Source organism: Aulonocara sp. 'chitande type north' Nkhata Bay, linkage group LG20 (genome assembly GCF_057382095.1).
Source record: "Aulonocara sp. 'chitande type north' Nkhata Bay isolate Kocher_YH1m ecotype deep benthic linkage group LG20, A_spYH_male_GT1.1, whole genome shotgun sequence".
Lineage (NCBI taxonomy): Eukaryota > Metazoa > Chordata > Actinopteri > Cichliformes > Cichlidae > Aulonocara > Aulonocara sp. 'chitande type north' Nkhata Bay.
Genome location: NC_141363.1, coordinates 5,905,049 through 5,925,956, shown reverse-complemented (window position 1 = coordinate 5,925,956; position 20,908 = coordinate 5,905,049). Strand labels below are relative to the sequence as shown.

The 20,908-nt window shown below is 41.6% G+C and overlaps 3 protein-coding genes across 5 annotated transcripts; 1 reads left to right on the top strand and 2 right to left on the bottom strand.

The window, feature by feature from the left end:
• Positions 1-52: 52 nt before the first annotated feature.
• Positions 53-3,512, bottom strand: ppp1r3da (protein phosphatase 1, regulatory subunit 3Da). The gene is made up of 2 exons (XM_086277299.1): positions 2,917-3,512; positions 53-2,677 (listed from the first exon to the last, which is right to left on the bottom strand). Exon 2 carries the CDS (start codon positions 2,647-2,649, stop codon positions 1,756-1,758), a length of 894 nt encoding a protein of 297 aa, XP_086133425.1. The 5' UTR covers positions 2,650-2,677; positions 2,917-3,512; the 3' UTR covers positions 53-1,755.
• On the top strand, positions 2,825-7,254 carry fam217ba (family with sequence similarity 217 member Ba). The gene is made up of 4 exons (XM_086277295.1): positions 2,825-3,907; positions 4,019-4,118; positions 4,265-4,329; positions 4,420-7,254. The coding sequence occupies exons 1-4, from the start codon at positions 3,801-3,803 to the stop codon at positions 5,852-5,854; spliced, it is 1,707 nt and encodes a 568-aa protein (XP_086133421.1). The 5' UTR covers positions 2,825-3,800; the 3' UTR covers positions 5,855-7,254.
• On the bottom strand, positions 6,187-11,359 carry ttll9 (tubulin tyrosine ligase-like family, member 9). Of its 3 annotated transcripts, XM_086277297.1 has the most exons (14): positions 11,197-11,359; positions 10,741-10,772; positions 10,578-10,673; positions 10,312-10,423; positions 10,030-10,215; positions 9,821-9,889; positions 9,648-9,738; positions 9,450-9,490; positions 9,277-9,364; positions 8,957-9,015; positions 8,640-8,836; positions 8,125-8,238; positions 7,795-7,919; positions 7,180-7,702 (listed from the first exon to the last, which is right to left on the bottom strand). In XM_086277297.1, the coding sequence occupies exons 1-14, from the start codon at positions 11,209-11,211 to the stop codon at positions 7,632-7,634; spliced, it is 1,296 nt and encodes a 431-aa protein (XP_086133423.1). In that variant the 5' UTR covers positions 11,212-11,359; the 3' UTR covers positions 7,180-7,631. The 3 variants fall into 3 exon arrangements, with proteins under 3 accessions (XP_086133422.1, XP_086133423.1, XP_086133424.1); XM_086277296.1 differs by having other exon boundaries at positions 6,187-7,702; positions 8,640-9,015; XM_086277298.1 differs by lacking the exons at positions 7,180-7,702; positions 8,125-8,238 and adding an exon at positions 8,005-8,088 and having other exon boundaries at positions 7,805-7,919.
• Positions 11,360-20,908: the final 9,549 nt, after the last annotated feature.

Here is a 20,908-nt window from a genome sequence, read left to right as displayed (position 1 = left end):
AACGCTCAAATTCAAATTGAGCTCTTCAAACCTATCAATTATTTTACAAATGTTTGCTAAGCTTGAACACATGGCTATAGATGCTTGGTTTTATACACATGAATTCAAAGAGTGAGACATGCGACCCAATACTTTTGTCCTCATAGTGTATTTAAACACCTTTAAAAAAGAAAAAAAAACTTACAAAGCTAAAAACATGGTTGTTTTTCTGACAAGACAACAACACTACTAACTGAAAACGCTACGTCTAGATGAACAGAATCAATTTTTGGGGAACCCTACTAACATCTTCCTATAGAACCCATTGTTCTGCAATAAACTACGCAGCAGCAATTAAACTTAGCCCCATTTTCAACATTACAGCATCCATCCATTCGCTTCCGCTTATCCTTTTCAGGGTCGCGGGGGGACGCTGGAGCCTATCCCAGCTGTCATAGGGCGAAAGGCGGGGTACACCCTGGACAGGTCGCCAGTCTGTCGCAGGGCCAACACATAGGGACAGACAACCATTCACACCTAGTGACAATTTAGATTAATCAATTAACCTATCCCCACAAGCTGCATGTCTTTGGACGGTGGGAGGAAGCCGGAGTACCCAGAGAGAACCCACGCAAACACGGGGAGAACATGCAAACTCCACACAGAAAGACCCCGGCCTGATGGTGGAATTGAACTCAGGACCTTCTTGCTGTGCGGCAACAGTGCTAACCACCGTGCCACCGTGCTGCCAACATTACAGCAGTGAAATGCAATACACACAGGTATCAGGGCAACAGCAATTCAACAACAACAACACATATAAAAGGAAAACACAATCAGGAAGCATGTTTCCTGCGATAATACTTGCATATTCACACCTAAGTAAGATTTAGAATACAGGATTTTAGCTGGTAGTGGGTATTTTCACAGTGTGGTAGGCCTACTGCTACTTAGAATCTGCCACTTTTGCAAATATAAAACATTACATTTCCCTTGAGAGTAAAGTCATTTATTCTCTTATAGCTGAAATATTTACAAAATATGTTTGTTCGAGTATTCTGTAATTAGGAATATACATAACAGCTTTTTTTTAGAAAGGCATCTTCAAGCCCATTTGAGATGCAGGACTCCTGCATTTCAAGAGTATGGCTTAGCACATGAGAAACATGTACACTGTATCTATGGCATGTTTTGACAACATTTGACTTCCAAATACAGATCCTAAAAACTCAGCAAACTGGTCCAGAAGACCAACATCCAGCTGGTAGAAAGCCTGGACTGTGAAGTCCATTAATTTCATTTTAACCCAAAAATTTTGTATGGGATGTTCCCACACTGAAGTGCAACGTTTATTAGGAAAATATAACAATTCAGTGCAATTTTTACAAACAAAAATACAAGTGGCAGTAAAGCTGGCACCAGGTGTAAGTGCACTTGTGTGTGTGTGTGTTTTATTCAAACTGCTATTATGCCAGCACTACTAAGAGCATCAACAGTTTCCTGTGTGTGGTTATGCCTCCATCAGTGCATTTTATCTTATTGCCATTAACATTACACATAAAATACCCCCCAAAAAGACAAATCCCAAAGGATTTTATGGCAAGCTATAGCACGCTCAAAAACGTATTTTTTATGCAGATTGGTTAAAAATTGCAAAAATGACCCCAAACGGCCTTGACAGATGTGTTTACCGAGTGTTTTTTGTATAGATATTGCTACATGTAATCATTAAGTGTTCTAATGCTCAAACTCTTCTCCCTTTTGTGTGCATACTAACTAAGTGAAGTGCACCATGCTATCCTCGCATTCTTTGGGCACAGCGAGCTTGTAGTTCTTGCAAATTAATTTATAATTCTTTCCATCGTTGTTGTCCCAGTACTCAGCACCACAGACTTTGTACTGAATGGCAAACTCTAACACTGCTTCTGGTTGCAGGAATGGAGGTACAGGCAGATGAAAACGAAATGTATCGCAGCTGATTTGGCCCATTCTGCCCTCACAGTTCTTAGTGATGCTGGACACCCAAGAGGCCTTAGCTTCTGCACAACTCTTCCATCCTGTAAAAGAATAACGAGCCGTCACATCTTTCTCAAAGTCCAAATTGAGGACTTGGGTGATTCCGATGACCCCCAACTCAAAACACAAGACTCTTTCAAGACAAACTTTCTGCTCATGGAGACGATGCAGGAATCCTGGATGGTCTCCAGGTTGCTGGGCAAATGCTGGCTTCAGGTATGGCAAAGAAATCTCCATATGCCTTCCATCTGCCATCTCTGCACTCATCAACAGTCTAAAGGTAACATGATGGGGCACAAGTGGATCCTCTCCCGATTTAAAAATCTTGACGTCTTCCAGGTCCAGTCCCAAAGAGTCAACAAACCGTACGCCAACACTTCTGCACTGCTTCTTCTTGTCAGTGGCAGAAGGCAGCGAGTGCGACCGCTGACGGATGATGGGTTTAGGCGTAGGTTCACAGGAGAGACTGCGGTGAAACTGTTGTTTTGGGAACGAAACTCTGGGGCTCGGGGGACGGATTGGAACTGGCTTCTTCTGCACATTAGGCTTGTCAGCCCGGAGCATTTCAGTCAGGTTAATAGTAACACATGACCTCCTCTGTTCAGACTGTGCTGGAGGAATCCTCTCAAGTCCAATAAACCACCCTTTATCCATGTGTGGTGAGAGCAGGGGTTCAGTTCACCTGTAAAGTTGGGAAGTAAAAGCATAAGCTTCAGCGTCAGCTTACTAAATGCAACAAGCCATGAAGCAACTTTCAACAGAGCAACTTTGACGTTTAAACAGTAGAGAGTGGGCGTGTACTCGGGGAGTACGTGCCCGCATGCATGCATACGGTCTTTTTCTGCCTCTCTAAATGACTGCAGTATTCCTGAAACTGCCTTTAACATCACTTGCTGCAATCAGACGTTGACATCACCTCACCATGTGAAGATGCGAAGAGTCAGTCACGTATAAGCTGTAGGAAGCAGCCCAATCTCGATCCTCCATGTAGAGTAGTATTATCAGTGCTGCGTGTAGTGCCTGTTATTGGTTGCAACCGCGTAGCCTGATTTGTAACTGCTAACTGCCTTCATCGCTCTCCAACATCCCATACATGCATTCAACGTGAGGTATATACAGATCAGCTGACGTGCTCGCAGTTAACAGGAAACTACACACGGACCAGAATGACGTCGCATGGGTGATTGAGTACTTTAAATGAAGCGGGTGCGAGTTCACGCTGTTTAACTCCTTCTCTGGGACACGGTCCTCATCGGATCCCATCTTGTGCACTCCATTTGCTTATCGACTGCAAGCAAGACTCTGCAAAAAAGGGGCTTCAGCAAACGCTTTAAAATGAAGCCAGCGCGCTTTTAACTGCAACTCCCATGATGCACCGCTGACGCTCGCTTCGACACGAACAGGCGAGCCAGTCAGCAGCAGGTAAACAAACCTATCTGACTGGGACGGCGAGCCAAACAAAGCGTTTGCGCCGTGTCACCGTCTCGCATTTTTAATGGTGATGAGGACGACATCGGGGAAGGAGACGCGCCAGCTGTCAGCAAGCGATTCAAATAAAAGCTGATCTGCGATCGAGCAGCGGGGCCATACGACGGAGATTAGGAGGACGCGTTTCAACCTGCGGATACAGGGGACGCTTGACATCTACGCACGATGCACTGCAGCATTTTTGAGAAAATGGGTGTTTTTAGCCTAATTATCAGACTGGAATATGTGATCCGAGATGTCGGTTGGGTTCTTTAGCTACCGTGTGATCTAACTGCGTCGGACTCGAAAGCAACAATCATCCCCCACTGTGCTGCAACATGGGGCCCATCATGCAGGAGCGCACAGCATCCACGACACTGAAACGCGTCGTTTCCAAAGAGAAGATTCGGGTGAAAAATACCGAAAATAGCGGGACAGTAACCAGGTAGGCCTCGTTTACGCTGACGGGTATTGCACGTTTTTTTTCTTTTTTTTCGTTTTATTTGTATCCTTGACGCGAAGGCGATCCTAACAAACCCGTGTTGTGTTTTTGCAGTTCAAAGAAGGGTAACAAGACGAAGAAATCTGTGGGCCAAATGAAAAATGGTCTCCCAGGACCAGGTCAAGATAAGGACACGGTGACAACAGTGCACAGAGTATGTAAATGATAGCCTGATAAATTAAAGGGATGTAAATGTATACAACGTCATTATTATTTTTATTATTTGATAGCAAGATAGTGTTGCCTCATGAGTTCCTACCTGTGTACAAAAAGCAGAAGTAATGAGAGATTGTTTTACAGGGTGCACAATCAAAAGGTGCCAGAGTTAAGCCTTGCACTACACGCAATACAAGCAAAGTGTCCAGGTAAGAGTGGAGTTGGGGGTGTGCATGCTTTGCGATTACTTTGTAAATCCCTAAATCCCCAACAGCTTTTCCCCGTCTGTCTCCTTACAGCCCCGAAGAAGAAGGGGATTTGAGACCTCAGCTCCGCAAGCAATCTTATGCACACAGGAAGGAGGAAAAGCGAGAAAATCAACGTGTGTCCCAATGCACCAGCGAGCTCCAGCAAAACCGTGGGGGGATGGGAAAAAATCGGCGAGCCCTCTCGCTGCCTCTCTCTCCGATATCAGGAGTACGGCAAGTGCCGGCTCAGCCCCTGATGCACTCCCCAGCTCCCACCCCCGAGGCACTCCAGCAGCACTACAACCACAAAGATGATGACACAGACAGTGCAAGTGATCTGTCGGACTCTGAGAGGCTTCCAGTTCTGCCCTCCCCATGCACTCCCTGTACCCCTCCCCATCTCAACCTCCGGGCAGAGATCATCAACTCTAGCGACTTTCCCCCAGACTTTCCGGGACCCCATGGGGCAGTGGGTGATGAAGATGAGAATGAGAAACCCAGCTACAGTTACCCAGACTTTCTTCCTCCTCCCTTTAACAGTTGGAGTCTGAGACAGCTGGCAGTGTTTCTGCATACAGAGGGTCGTGGTGCCCCCCGGCCTAAGCCAGTAGGGTCCTTAGAGAAGTACCTGGAGAAGCTCCTCCAGCTGGAGTGGCTCCAGATTCAAACGGTGCAAGCAGAGAGCAGCCGTCTGCCTGGGAGCCGCCCAAGGCCACAGGGCTTCTCCTCTGCTACTACAGCTCATCAACCTAGGCCTCACACAGCTCCACCATCCCGACTCAACTCCCCAAAAGGGCTGCGGCACACCCAGCGAGCATTCCCATTTGCACCTGTCAACAACCCCCCATCACCTGCCTCAACCCAGCACCAAGTCTCCCGCCTTCCAGTCTGTCCTCACTGTCACATTCGCTACCCATTGTGCAATGGAAGCTGCTCTGCTTATGTCTACCAGCGCCACTCACGACTCAGCCCACTGCTTGAGCGCAGAGCCAGACCCAGTGCACCGACAAAAAGGAGCAGCAGTGAGACCCGAGCTCCCTCCACAGAAGGTAGGAGCCCAGGAGGGCAAGGTGGAAGTGTGGGAGGGGCTCACACCCCAGTTAGCCCCTCAGCTGGAAAGAGTCACCACAGGCAAATGCAGGCTGCAGGCAATGCCCGTAAGCTACCCCAGGAATCTGGCACTAACCCAAACAGCAGAGGTCAGGCGAGGAAAAGCCGTGTCAGAGCTAACTCTGAGACAGATGTTAAAAAGGAGGCTGGTGGCATGAAAGCAACCGGTGCAGAGAAACGTGCTTTTGCTGCAAGTAAGAGAGAGACCATGACATCCAAGAAAGAGGAGAGGGACTGGCAGAAGACAGAGGCAGTAGGCCAGGCCTCTAAAACAGCCATGAAAAGAGCTGCTAAAGACCTGTCCTCTCTCCCCAAAGCCCCAGTCAGTAGTAAGCAGTGCGGCAAAATGAAAAATGTGCACTTTGTCGCAAAGTAACCCCTGTAGACTTGCAATATAGTGCTTTCCTTAGAGGTTACTCGGTACAGGAGCTTGAATCTATGCTTGCTTTCTGTGTAAACTGTGTAATACTAACATGTTCTAACTGTTGTACAGCTAAATCAGTAAGTGGTGTACAGCCTTTAAAGGTCGAAACCATCAGCAATCGTGCAGCTAGAATACAGAAAATAAACAGCAAAGATAACTCGACATTTAAATAGAGCAGAACTATATACGCTGCATTTAATTCCGAATGTACAGTTATAGTTATATGGCTCACTATGAGCCTGAACACTGCTATTATTCAAAAAAGTAAAGCTTTTGTGTACAATAAATAAATAAGTAAAACTATTGCACTGCACAGTCATTGCTCAGTAATCCTCTAATGTTAAAATAAGCATTTACTGTCCCGCTGGCCAGTTTTCAGCATAAGTAATTCACAGTGAAGATAAACAGAGGTCACTATGTTTCAACCATCAAATACGACCATAGCTGTTTCAGTGCAATTTTTGAATGTTGGAATGTATTTGTTTTCAATGTTCTTATTTTTTTTTTCCTCAATGTTGCTTTTTATTGTTCCTTTGGTGCCTCCATGTTTTAAGACACATTTTAAGTTAAAGCAAGTTTAGGTGAAAAGGAGGCAAAGTAAGTGGTGGGGTACTGCAGTAATGTGGTCTGTTCCAGATATATTTGTGATATGGTTTTAAATTTTTGGTTACAAGGGCTTTTCATGTTTGAACAGCTTGAATTGTAGTTATGATAATATACTGTATTTTGCATAGAGCTGAGCTCTTTCTATCATTGAAGACGGTGTAATGTTTGCTACGAATGTAAATGCATATTTTTCCAAATTTTATATGCCATAGTTATATTTATCAGAAGTGCTGTGGTTGACTTGTACTTTCTTCTTCTTCTTCTTCTTCTTCTTCTTCTTCTTTTTTCCCCCCATCATCATTGCTGTTTACACTGTCACGCACAAAAACAAAAACGCAAAGAAAAAGAGCTGAATGTAACTTTGTGTCATTCCCAGGATTCAATGGAAGTTCAGAGGATCATAGCTACTAAGCTGTAATGTTCTACATATCACCTCCATATCCCATACTTGATGTCTGTAGGACACTGTGTTTACATGAGTATTTTATCTGTTTCTTGTGATTACTATGTGCACTTGATTCATGAAAACACGACACCACTGTAAATGTGCTACTTATTCTGACTGCACCTCTTAACTTAAATATCTATGTAAACTATCAAAGCCATAGATAAGGGGCCTGGAGTGGCAGTGTTGTTCTAAATGTGTACATTACATCGACATGCACGCAGAAAGATTGTGGTATGTACAGTATTTTCTCAATGTTGAATGCGAGTATTTGTAAGGCATAGAAATAAATGTTTTGCACACAAGCGGCACTGGTCTGTTGGTCATTCTTTGAAGCACCTGAAGAAATGGTGCCAGATTCACAAGTGTTTTTGTCATTGACATTGTGCATGCAAACATGCAAACACACGCTGCCATTCAAGCACATTGATTACAGTATTGGATTCAAAAGAAAAACCCTCTGTACTGGTGTATTTCTTGTTGAATGTAATGTAGGGTTGTTACATGGTTTGTAGTAGATTTTAAGCATCAGATCTGCACAGATAACTGTATAAAGCATTAGAGATGTATTTCCCCATAGCTGGCCGCTTAATTAGACCCCTCAATGCCACCCTGATTATTCAATCTTTAACACTAAGTACTGGAGTAGCAGCATTGTAGTAGAAAATCTCAATCTGATTATGCCTTCCTTTGGCATGGAAATGGTTTTAGAAGCTGGCGAAGCTGTTTCTCTCTGTCGTTTACACACCCTGCAACAAAGAAGAGGTTCTTAGAATGGGAATTACTGTTGCCTCGAAAAGAAAAGGAAAAAAAAAAACCAGGAGCAGCACATTTAGGCTACCTAGGTGTGTGTTGGCTGTGAAACCTGAGCTGCCAAATGTTTGTAGGTTGGCATCCTCTCTGTAGACAGGACCATCATTCCACATGAGATCATAGCCACCCACTCTTTTCTCCTTCCCAGTGAGCCTAAGGAGAAAACAGTCCATTAGAACACAGTATGCAAAAAAAGGAAATGGAAGTAAGCTTTTCAAAAGTGCTTCTTCACACTCACATTCTTAACTTTTAAATGTGCTATAATCCAGGCTCAGACCATATAAAATGACTGCAGGGAGGGGAAGTCCTCAAACTCTGCTCCCTAATGACAAAACGGAAAAACATATGAGGTCTTTACCTTCCCTCCATATCCACAACATTCAAAGTGTCTTCCAGCAGTCTGCATTTCATCTCGTAATCCTCCTGACAGCTGGGCGTGTGTGATGGAGAGGCATTCACCTCAATTAACCACCTGTGGAAAGATGAAGGGTTGATTATGTTCAGCAAACATTTACTTTCATGCCACTGTGGGCCAATCCACGAGTACAGCAGACAGTTCATTAAGGATGGCTAGTATTTGCAGTGGACAGAGGTGCTTTAATTAATCCGTGCGCTGTAATTTAGCACAGCCCAGCTCTCAGCTTATCAGATATGCTGAGCATTTCGTTTGTGGTTATTCATGCATTTCTAGTGAATTCTCCTACCTTAGGTATTTATTTCAGTTTTATTTTATAAATATGTAATACAAGTTATTTCAGGCCATTGAGAAACCCAAAAATTCTTAAGCATAGACATGCATGGTTTAGTAGTGTATGTTTAGAAATACACGTAAATATGATAGTGCACTGTGTTGGCATGTGTTTATAGACTTACGGTTTGAGGTTCTGATCCAGTAGTATGTCATAACCATAGAGCTCAAAGCAGTGTTTGTCATTAATAATGACCTTTTGTACACTCTGCAGACTGCGGACAAAGATGTTGTCCATCTCTTTAAACAGGGTTTCTACCATCTCTCTGCCGTGTTTTGCAGTCAGGTATCTTCGAAGCTGTTGCATCTGCCACTTGCATCCCTGCTTATCATTGGATGAAACAATGCAGCAATAAAGAGATAAAAGCTGTTTAAAACAGACATGTTTCAGAACATAAAAGTAACATGAGCTCTTTTTCTTTGAGGTTCCTGAATTACACACCTTCTCGTGATCATAGTCAGGTGCTGTTTTTTGAACAGACACATTGGTGAGATGCATATCTGAAAATAGGTGCTAAGGAGAAAACTTTACTGATGGGATTCAACATGGACAAAAGCAAAAAAAAAAAAAAAATTAGGATGTGACAGTCTCGGAAATGTGGCCAAACTGAGCTATTTAAAATTTATTTTTACATGACAATTCATTAGACAGAGCCTAAATTTATTATGCTGATAACCCAGGGCTAAATGTATATTAGTAAATGTATCAGCATTCAATTTAATGCAAAAAAAACCCAACAACAATAGTAGAAAAAGGGATACACTTGTCATCAATACTGCTGAGGGAAAAGCGAATGCCTGAGAAGCGCGCAAAGCCGTCTCGATACAGCCAGGCTTTCAGGGGTACATACTGAAAGAGAGACAAACTGATTTTAACATGCAGCAGATTTTTCATTTTATATAAAACTATGCAAGCTACAGGGATCAGTACATACTGATGTGACCAGCACATAGACCCTCATATCAAACTTTCTGCCTGTTGGGGAAAAAAGCATAAAAGGTAATGAAGCAAGGATATTTTCTCATCGACAACAGTCAACATTGCTAAACAAAGTATTGTCAATTTTCATTGTATGTTAAATGAAACTGTAAATTAATTATATTAAATTGTATTATTTTAGCATGCTCATTACCATTGATTAAATAAGGGTTCTCTATATAGCGCTGTGCCACATAGCTTTTCACTTGAACTCCGTCCTTCTGTTCCTCTGAGCGGGAACCATCCTGTGTGAGTATTATCAATCAGACTCTCAAAATGTCTCCTTTTAGCAGTTTAACTTACAACCAGTTCTTTACATAACCCCACCTTCTTCCACTCTATTATGTCTTTCAGTTTTCGAAACAGAAAAATGCCTTTGCCTTGAGATTTTCCAACCTAGACAAAAGAGATATATTTTCATGGTATCGGAGCAGCATGGTTATAACTTATTTTTACTTTCTGAGGTCATAAAAACTTTTTTTTGTTGTTTTTGCACCTGGTTACTTGTTTTTTTCTTTGCTTGTTTTTTAACTAACCGGCTTCATGATCCAGGTGTTGCCAGGGCTTCGATTGAATTCCTCTACAAAGAGATGATACTCACTGGGCATTGCAAAAGTGCAAGGGAAAAAATCACAGTTGGATGCTTCTATGCGACCAACCTCCCTTTCAAGCTGTTTCTGGTATCTCTTGAGGTTTTTCACCATAAGATTTTTGCGAGTCAGCTGTAGTGCAAAACATAGAAACAAAGGAAATGACTTGTTTACCACTAAAATGTCCATTTAACAGTTACATGAAACCACAGGCTGATGATAACTCACCTCATAATGGTTGCGAAAGTGGTTTATCCTTACGTGCTCCTCCATGTATGTATGATCAAAATTCTCCCTCAGCCATCCCACATCACACCAGTTGAAGTCCCACTCACCATCACTGTGAGGAGGAGAAAAGAAAGCTGCAGGATCAAAGACACCGCTGCCATCCATCCCTGGTGTAGCATTCTCTGGGGAATGTTCCTGATTTCCTTCTATATATGCAATCCTGCACATAATTCCACAGAGTCTTTCTAAAATATCAATCTACTCACTCTTTAACTTCAATCCAGTTTGGTCTTTGGTGCAAGACATCCTGTATGGTGTTACAAGGCAGGCCACATTTGTAGCGCACACAGCTTCTTCCTTCCCTGAGGAAACATTGCATCACAGTACATGTATTTTTAAATGTACAATCAAATTACGAACAACACTTACCGCTCTTCATATGAGCCTTTGTATCCATATGCCTGTAAAGGTAAAGGAAGCAAAAAGAACTCAGTGGCTGTGAGGAGTGAAAAAAGTTAGCTTTACAAACACTTGACAACTTCCAGCTTAATTGGTAATTGAGTGTGAAGTTGTAAGATGTTGAAAAATGTTGTCAATAAGCAATTTTTCAGAATTGGCAAATTGCTGCTTAACCCCAACTTCCTCCTAATTTGTGGCTCTCATGTGTTACTATTTTATTTCAGTTTTAACACCACAAAGTTGGGATAACCCAAGGTCAACGAGTGTGTTTTTCAGACAACTGAATACTACGCTGAACAGCACTCTTCTGCTTTGATTATTAAATTATTAGCATGTGTATCCCGTAAGTAAGTTATAACTCTAGCAGCTAGGCAATGCCACATCCACATCTTTGTTATGGGAACAATGTCGCTTCTTTCTTTTTACCTTATACTTTGACATGGATGCCCTGACCGCGAAAAACAGAGGGAATTGTCGAAATTACTATCATTACAAAAGTATTTTTAAAAACACGTGAAAGTAACGCATACTGGCTACAATAGCAAAAGTTAGCTACTGTTCAACAGTGTTTAACAACTGCTACCATGGCAACCTTGCCCCGTACTGTCGGAAGAATGTCCTAGTGTACTTCCCGTAGAAGACGGAGACTTATTTTTCAAGCAGAAGCGCGAGACATGTAACGAGACATAAAACGCTCACAAACGTTATAATAATGTGAGGTTTTCATCCAGCTCATTTAAATCACAATCATGCACCAGCATCTATGACAGGGTCTCATGAGCTGCTTGTTAACCCGATAATATGGAGAACATATTAAAAATAACAGGCATACAAAAGCTTCTAAAGAATGATGGAAACAGTAATCATTATTATCTTTATTATTAGGAATCTGTTCTATCAATTCACCACTTAGTGGCGCCAAAACTCCAATGAGTGGGCCAAATGATGCATTTGTAGCATATGCTAATCAATAATAGTATTTTGTTTAACAGCATTTAATATTTATTTTTCCCTGCTAAATTAAATGAATTAATGTGTAATTGCATTATTTACATATTTGTATTATCTATCTGTCAACAAATATATAAATGGAAGCTAATACTGCTATATTATTATTATTATTATTATTAGTGTATATATAATCCTGCCATTAATAAAAACCAGAGACAGGAATTGCACTTAGTGAACTGTCATCACTATGGATTGATCTTTAATCCCTTGCTTCTTAAATTGACAGAACACAATGCTCTGTCAATGGTTAATTGAGCTCAGTTCAGTTCGATTTAATTTATATAACGCTAACCAACAATAACAGTCACCTCATCGTGCATATACACTGCAAAGTAAAGACCTACAATATTAGAGAGCAAAACACCAAGCAGAGGATTCATGGATTGTATCTATTATGCATATTTTTCTTTGTGATCGAAGCCTGCTCATTTAAGTGGTCATTACTTTCCTCGAATTTTTTTTAATGTCTCTGTGATATGATCAGGACCCACACTGTGTTCAACACCCACACCTTTAAAAATAAAAGTTCTCAAAGTGACACACTCTGAGCACCTTTATTTTTAAATATAGCATCCCCACTGCTTCGGCACCGAATATATTTTCCAGCTCCTTCCCACAGAAAGCACACCGCTCGTTCCTGAGTCCGGGCACTAGAAAGGGGCCGAGTTCATTAGTTGTAATCCATCTCACCTGTCCTCTCCGTCCTCCCGGCACAGCCCCGTGATCTTACCGTACCACCCCTCCATTGCAGCTGAGCCAGAGTCCACACCGCTGCCACAGTCTCATTGATCCTTTGCTTATTGTTAATGTTCATTTAAAAAAAATCCGTGGTGGGTTGGGGTTACAGTACGTGGAAAGTATCTCTTTTTAAGCTATAGCCAGTTTGCAAAAACATTGACATTTGTTGTTTTTCAGCGTACTGTCAACAAAGTGAGGGGAGCTTATGCTGGACTCACATTTCTGTGAAAAGTTAAATAAACTGGCACATTACTTGTTACCTCAAACAATCATCCATACTTTAGACTCTGGCTTATATGTATATGTAAATAAAATTTGATCAGGCTATTTAAGAAGACTTTAAGATGAATGTTGATAACCTCTCAAATTGTAAAATGAATGGCACTCAAGCTAAACCAAAACCCAGCCTCAAAGCCTCATTGAAATGACAGCTGTTACAAAACGCAATGAATGATTTAAGGAACACATTAGACTGTGAGCCATTATGAGTTTTATTGTAATTATTGGGTCCTTTTTTTATCACAAAGATGAAGGCCAGATCAAATCTGCTCAAATGGCAAATTTTTATGTTTCAAATCCAAAACAGATGGCTATAAAATGGCATCAGTTTTCTTTTAACCTTCATCTGCTTGGCTGAGGCACAGAAGTAAAAACATGCACGTATTAATTTGGTCTCCAAATGGCAATAAATATTTGGAGCACCCCCGACCGACTGTGCATGCCATGTGTAATAATTAAATGAGAGTGTGATTATACCGCAATTACATGTAGGATGACTGAAAACTGACAAATTGCTTAAACAGAAATCCTAACGTGATTTAGCGTTTTCAACCTTCCTCTGTGAAAAGTAAGCGCAGATACTGAAAGCTGTATGAAACTTGAGCCATCTAAGATTTCAATGTTTCCTGCTTTAGGTTACTTCTAATGCCTTTTTACATTTTTCCTACAACCAGCAACCTTACTGTTTTTAAACAACACTAAATTATAGTGTTCTGTTGTCCGTTTTAGTTCTTTGTGTTTCTTAAGAAACATCCAAGCTTTACTCTTTCTCCTTGCTTTTCAAAACCCAGTGTGTGCAAAAAACTTTGTTTCCTTATCCCTGATAATAAGTTAAGCAGTAGATGCCAATCAGAGGGCAGTGTTTCAGCAAGCTTTTATTCTGAGACACATTTCCTGCATTTGTGTCTGTGCAACAGTTTTGGTTTGGCACTCACTGTAGAGAGACTTTCTATCAGTCTCCAATAGTAGCTGTATGCATGTTGCCTGTAATTTTGGCTAACCGCTTATGTTTAAGTCTTTATGCAACAAGAAAAAAAACAGCTCCATCACAAGTGTCTTGGAATGCAAATTGTATTTGGGGGTGAATCCACATGGGTTTCTCTCTTTTAAATGTGCACCCTGTGTCTTCTGTGGATATAAAGTTAAATTCTAACTTTATTTTCCAATTTAAACTGTCATCTCAAATTTAGGTCATTCTTTCACAGGCCCTCTGTGACTGTTTTAGTTTGACAATATTGATTCAACCACTCTGTGGGTTTTGCATACTCACAATACCGCCAACTTAATGTGAAGCATCACGGAGGTCATACAATTTCCAGCAAGTGCTAGTCATCAGTCATGGTAAACCATATGCTCTTCAACAACAATACCGCAAAGCAGGAAACCTCTGGGGTAGACGGGATCAGCTGCTACTCATTTGAGCGCTATCTTGCTGTGTTTAGTGTTATAATCCTCACCTTGGAAGGATGTTCCGTTCATGGAAAGTTCAGCACAGCCATACATATTTCTGCAGAGTCTTACAAAAATTGGTTGAAACCCTTGTCTGCATCCAGACGAAACATCTTAAGTAAGTCACCATGACCGGTCAGAGGTGATGGGAGAGACACAGGACAAAAATTACCCCGTGGAAGTGAACAAGACATTAATAATAGCTAATAATTAAATGCAGAGTACATAAGCACTGTTATGCCTTTTGGTCAGAAGTCAATAGTTAATGCATAGTCTGATTAAGTTACATAAGCAAAGTAATAAATAAGTTCAAAGTTAAGAAATATTATAAGTAACTCATGCTAAAAACAGTTAAAATGTCTGGGTTCGAAATTTGCTCAGGGTGAGACATCGTTATCACAAGCAATCTTTGTATTGTACGTGCGGAAACGGGAGTGAGGGAGCGCTCTGATTATTCGCATATCTTTGACGTGTTTTCTCCGTTAATGCTGTGAAAAGTGCTTCGGCAGTATTAAAAGAGTGAACGAGTTCATGTACACGCTAAGAGTGCCCTACACGCTTGTACCTTGGGAAACGTTCGTCTTTGGAGTATTAATATGTTCAGAAACAACCTTTATATGTGTTTACCTGGAGTGAACTGCGATGCTAATGTAACGCACGTGTTAAGCTAGGCTAAGTTTGTCATTAAGATGTGTATTAGCTAGCAATTTATTTTCATTTTCTGTATATTTCAATTACAAATAAGAAATAGCAAGGAGAAGCCTTGAGAGAGATAAGGCTTTAAAGGATCTTCATTAAAAGCAAGAAAAGCAAGCCTTGTGTGGAAGATCTCCTCTATTTTGTTCGCTTGCTGTCTAGCTTCACATGGTCACGTGTCGTGAGGGCAGGATAAGCACATAGAGAGAAAAAGGTGAGTGAACAAGAAACAGTAGATCAATGGAAGCCCCTCGTAGCCTAGGGTTATAGCAACATAACTAAGGGAGGATTCAGGGTCACCTTATCCAGGTCTAAGCATTCGCCAAAAGGAAGGTTTTAGGTCTAATCTTAAAAGTAAAGAGGGCGTCTTTCTCCCAAATTCAAACTGGGAGATGGTTCCACAGAACAATGAAGGCTCTACCTCCCATTCTACTTTTAAAGAATCTAGGAACCCAAAGTAAACCACCAGTTTGAGCCTGAAGTGCTCTTCTAGAGTAACGTGGTACTATGAGGTCTTTTGGATAAGATGGGGATTCAAGACCCCTCTTAGACTTGATTCTTAAACTTGATTCTGAATTTAACAGGGAGCCAATGAAGAGAAGCCAATATGGGAGAAATATTCTCTCTATTTCTAGTTCCTGTCAGTATTCCCGCTGCAGCATTTTGGATCAGCTGAAGGCTTTTCAGGGAGTTTTAAGGATTGTCACAAATTACTTGTCAGTTTTCTCACACATATGGCTAAAGATTCACCAGTTAACATAACATGCATGTCTTTGGACTGTGGGTGCAAAACCAGAGCGCTCCAGGGATATCTGGGAGAAACCCTTGAAAGGCCCTTAAATCTATAAAAGAACCTCCCTGTTGTGAGATGATAGTGCTAACCACCGCTCATTTTACATGAGTTCATCAGATTCATTTCAATAGGCTTATATCCCTATCCATCTTAATACCACCTGTTTATTGTTTTTTCCACTCCTTACCTTAGGAGCTCCACAGGATAATGAGCGTGGAAATCCCCAGATTTAGCACACACAAAATGTTTTCTAATAAAACATAGGAGGGCAAGAAAAACAGGACAAAGTGTTAGCTGGAATGCTTCTTTAATGTATTATGCTCCCTCATGTCTCCCAGGTCAGGCTAGAATGTGCTGCAAAGAGATTCCCTCTGCCAAAAGCACAGCTATAATAAACACTTTTGGCAGGCTGAAAGTGAACATAAGAATACACGTGTTATAATATGTAACTATATGCATGATTTCTTGAGTCAAAGCGAAGAGAAAATAGATGTATTATTTACAATTGCTACAACAATTTGGGAAATAACAGAAATTTCCAATTGGGAAAACGGGGTAGGTTCGGGGTGGATTTTTAGAATGGTATTGGTAATAGACTGTTATGTTTCATGAGTAAAATTAGAAAAGTTTAATTAAATAAGGCCTGCTATTAGGTTTCACACTCCACAGCTTCAGTTTAATATCCATGATCAGCTATGCCAAACCAAGGTATCCAAGGAGATTTTGTAACATGCTTATTCTGTTTTGACTGCCTAGTTCTTGGTACATAATCAGCATCATGAAGCCAGAGTGCAACATCAGATTCATCCACCCAGATTGCAGAGATCCTTCACAGAAAACCCAAAATGATACCTTGAAATCATGGGTACATTATGTGACTCCTAAACCACATATTCAGTTTTCTGATAGCTTTCTGTCTCCATAACACTGGTCAGGAAAAAGAAAACAGAATATGGTCTTAATTAATCTGGAATTCTTTCTGTTTCCCAGCTTGGGGATTGTGCCAGAGAACTGGGATATGGCACAAAACCTTAGCCTTGGGGAATTTGGGAAGGAACCAGAGGGCACTCAAGAGTCAGACAGATTTAAGTTTGCTTGGATGCTTCAGTAGGAAAGTTCTAATCCAGAATACTTAATGCAGACTATCCAGAGAATTAGAAGGTAAACATTATATACTTTGGATCATTACACCAATGTATCTAAGTAAGTTTTTCAGTAGTGTTCATATAAATGTGGATGCATTTTCTAGGTTTAATGACACCAATTCCAGGAAGAACTTTTAAATCAAGCCTAATCATAATCTACACTTTATCTTATAGTTTATTTTTAGACAGCTATTTCTGCAAATAGGAAAAAAGCACTTCCATATTTGAGAAATGAGCATTTCTTTGCGCTCCTTTTTGATATGTAATCTGATTCAGAACAGGTGAAGTGATACTGGAGTGTGTTTTGCTTTATTTTGTATTTCCTTTTTTTTTTCTCTTTTTCCTAAATGAATCATCTGTGTATTGTTTATATGATAGAAAGAAACTGAACAATACAAAACAACATTGATACACACCGTAATGTTTAAGAAACTATGAAGATATTAGCAGGTTTGCTCATGAATGATCGCTGCCTCAAGATGGAAAGCCAGTTGAAAGGAAATTGGAGTTGGAGCCTCAGCGAGATATGTTTGTTTTTATTCACTTGAGCACCCTCATTCACAAACCCTTTGTGGTCTGTGGGGTTGATTTGGTTGGGTTTGCAATTTTTCAGCATCCAACATCTTAACTGACTATTTCTGTATGTGATGTACATCAGTAATGCGCGCCCCCCCCCCCCCCCCCCCCCCCCCCCCCGGCTGCTTTCTTGATTTCAAATTCAAATTCAAATTTTATTTGTCACACACACACACAACCATACACAGTATGACATGGGGGTGAAATGCTTGTAGCTGTACAATGCCCGACCATTAAATGACAGAAGAAAAGTTTTACAATATTTACAATTTACTACAAAAATTTACAAATTAACTTAGGAATTTACAGTAAAGAATGTGCAAATAGCAGAAGAGATTATAAAGATAAGGATTATAAATTATAGGAATTATAGGATTATAGGAAATGTGTGGTGGTGCGTGTGGTGACGTGTGTGAGAGTCCAGTCTTATAGTGACGTGTTTGGGAGAGTCCAGTCCTACACCTGGTTCAGGGCCCGAATAGCCTGGGGGAAGAAGCTCCTCCTCATTCTCTCTGTTTTGGCCTTAAGGGAGCGGAAGCGCTTCCCAGACCTCAACAGTGAGAAGAGTCCATTGTTGGGATGGGAGAGGTCCATCATAATCTTCCTAGCTTTGGACTTGCACCGCTTGGTGTAGATGGACAGCAGGACAGGGAGCTCTGATTGAATGATGCGTTCTGCTGAGCACACCACCCTTTGCAGATCTCGTCTGTCCTGCTTGGTGCTGTTCCCAAACCAGGTGCAGATGTTTGACGTCAGGACGCTCTCGATGGTGCAGGAGTAGAAGTTCTTGAGCACCTTCAGTGGCAGATGGAAGTCTCTAAGTCTTCTGAGGAAGAAGAGACGCTGACGGGCTTTCTTAACCAGGGTGTTGATGTGACAGGACCATGACAGGTCCTGAGTGATGTGGACACCCAGGTATCGGAAACTGTCCACTCTCTCCACTGGCGTGCCACTGATGATGAGGGGTAGAGCAGGGCGATATGGCCAAAAATATTTATCACGATATATATTTGAAAATTTGCGATAACGATATAACTGACGATATAATTGATGCGAGACAAAATACAACTCCACAACATTACTAGCGCAAAAAGACAACCTTCCATTTATTTTCACGTAAACAAGAAGCTGGTTTTTATGTACATTAAAGCTTTATAAAAATGTAACAGTGCAAATGCAAATTCCTTGCTGAAAGTTTAACCAAAAGGCATTTCCAGTAGAAATGGGCTGACATATCCTGAGCATAACCATGTATAATATCCACTGAAGTTAAAAAGAGGTGCTTTGCAACATTAAACTGCAGTGTGCAGTACGCATTTTTCGGACCATAAGGTACACGGGATTATAAGGCACATTAAGCGAAACAAAGCAGTCAGATAAATCAAACTTTATTAAACTCATTCTTCTTGCTTCCTCCACTTCTGTACCATTGATTCATTAATGTTGAATTCTCTGGCAGCTGCTCTATTCCCATGTTGTTGCAGTATATTAATGACTAACCTCGTATTGTGGATGGATTATCTCAGTTGTTCTCCTGACTGAAGTTTGGTCCGTTTACAGCATCCTGCCATGCGATTGCATTTGTCTCTAACCATGAGGAACCTTCACGTTAACTTTTATAAGTGGAAAAGTGTTAGTGTTCGTCCTCCAGCTTCACTGTTTATGTTATGCTAACATAGCTGTGTCGCTAGCGATCACGTAGCACATCATTATATACCAGCTAGCCCAACTTCAGTAACCCTACAAACGTCACTGCTGTTTAGTTTCCTGTCTTCATTTATGTTGGAAGTGATAGCAGAGCTGTACGTTTGAATTTTTTCAGAAATCTCTCAGTCAGAACATGCTATATCATGCTTAGGTAACTAGCGAAACTAGCGAGCTAACTTCCGCTAGCTTCCTGCTAACTTCTAACTCCGTTAAATGTAATAACTTTTGTTTTCATGGATGCCTGGAAGTTAAACTTTATAGTTACACCTGGTAAAGCAGCAATGCTGATCGTTTTATTAAAGATCAAAGAATTTAGACAGTTTTCAACTCTCAGTGATGCTGCAGTGTTGTTTGACCTGAAGTCAAATATACGGAGTTTGGGACCCAGATTACTCCCAGATTTAAGAGCATCTTAGTCCGACAAATACGACAATAACAACGGCCGCTTGCATGTTCTGCAAAAAAATGTGCTTTGTTGTGTATCTGACGGACAAACACCAAACCAGTTCCACATCACGGAAGTTGCACCATTTTTACAAACCAACAATCGGCCATGTGCGTATGAAAACAAAGGCACTGCGCATGCGCGTTTTACTCCCATTCTATCGCGATATTTCATTTTCCTATCGTTGCCTAACATTATACCGGTATTACCGTGAACGGTATAATATGGCCCAGCCCTAATGAGGGGTTTGTAATTCCTCGCCTGCTTTGTAGTGAAGTCCACGATCAGCTCCTTAGTCTTGCTGATGTTTAGGAGGAGGTTATTCTCCTGGCACCAGGTCTCCAGGTTCCTAATCTCCTCCAGGTAGGCCGTCTCGATGTTGTCGGAGATCAGGCCCACAACAGCAGTGTCGTCAGCAAACTTGACAATGGAGGTGGTGTTGGATGTGGCTACACAGTCATAAGTGTACAGTGAGTACAGCAGGGGGCTTAAAACACAGCCCTGAGGCACTCCAGTGCTGAGTGAGATGGAGGGGGAGACTTGTTTTCCTACCCTCACTGATTGGGGTCTGTCTGTGAGGAAGTTGAGGATCCACTGACACAGTGATGAGCTGAGTCCTAGATCCGTCAACTTGGTGAAAAGCTTAGAGGGAATTATTGTGTTGAATGCTGAACTGTAGTCCACGAACAGCATCCTAACATAATTCCCTCTGCCAGTGTCCAGGTGACTCAGGGATGTGTGGAGCAGGTGAGATATGGCATCGTCTGTGAAACGATTAGTCCGGTAAGCAAACTGAAGTGAGTCGATGGTGGGAGGAAGTGAAGAAGTGATGTGATCTCTCATCAGTCTTTCAAAACACTTCATCACAATTGAAGTCAGTGCTACTGGACGGTAGTCATTGTGGCAAGCGGGCTGTTGTTTCTTTGGAACAGGGACAATAATGGACCGTTTGAAGCACGTGGGAACCACAGCTTGGGCCAGGGAGAGGTTGAAGATCTCCGTGAACACCGGTGCTAGTTGATCAGCGCAGGCTCTAAGGACCCGGCCAGGGATTGCATCTGGTCCTGCTGCCTTCCTGGTGTTCACCCTCCTGAAGGTGTTCCTCACGGCATGCTCTGTGATGACGAATGCATTTTCTTCACTGGTGCACTCCGAGCGCGCGCAGCCGTTTGTTGTTTTAATTGCTGCGGCGTCGAAGCGAGCATAAAACGTGTTCAGCTCATCAGCCAGTGAAGCATCGGCATTCATCATTGAAGAAGCTGGTCGTTTATAGTCCGTTATAGTCCGCAGTCCTTTCCA

Excerpts from the sequence above, each read along its gene's own strand:
- ttll9 (XM_086277296.1), bottom strand. Across the intron at positions 9,365-9,449 it reads TCTATGTGCTGGTCACATCA|TATGTACCCCTGAAAGCCTG; the intron begins GTATGTACTGAT and ends TCTCTCTTTCAG. Across the intron at positions 7,703-7,794 it reads CACAGCCAACACACACCTAG|GGTGTGTAAACGACAGAGAG; the intron begins GTAGCCTAAATG and ends TCTTTGTTGCAG.
- ppp1r3da (XM_086277299.1), bottom strand. The coding sequence starts at position 2,649 with ATGGATAAAGGGTGGTTTATTGGACTTGAGAGGATTCCTCCAGCACAG.
- fam217ba (XM_086277295.1), top strand. The coding sequence starts at position 3,801 with ATGGGGCCCATCATGCAGGAGCGCACAGCATCCACGACACTGAAACGC. Across the intron at positions 3,908-4,018 it reads AATAGCGGGACAGTAACCAG|TTCAAAGAAGGGTAACAAGA; the intron begins GTAGGCCTCGTT and ends GTGTTTTTGCAG. Across the intron at positions 4,330-4,419 it reads AATACAAGCAAAGTGTCCAG|CCCCGAAGAAGAAGGGGATT; the intron begins GTAAGAGTGGAG and ends GTCTCCTTACAG.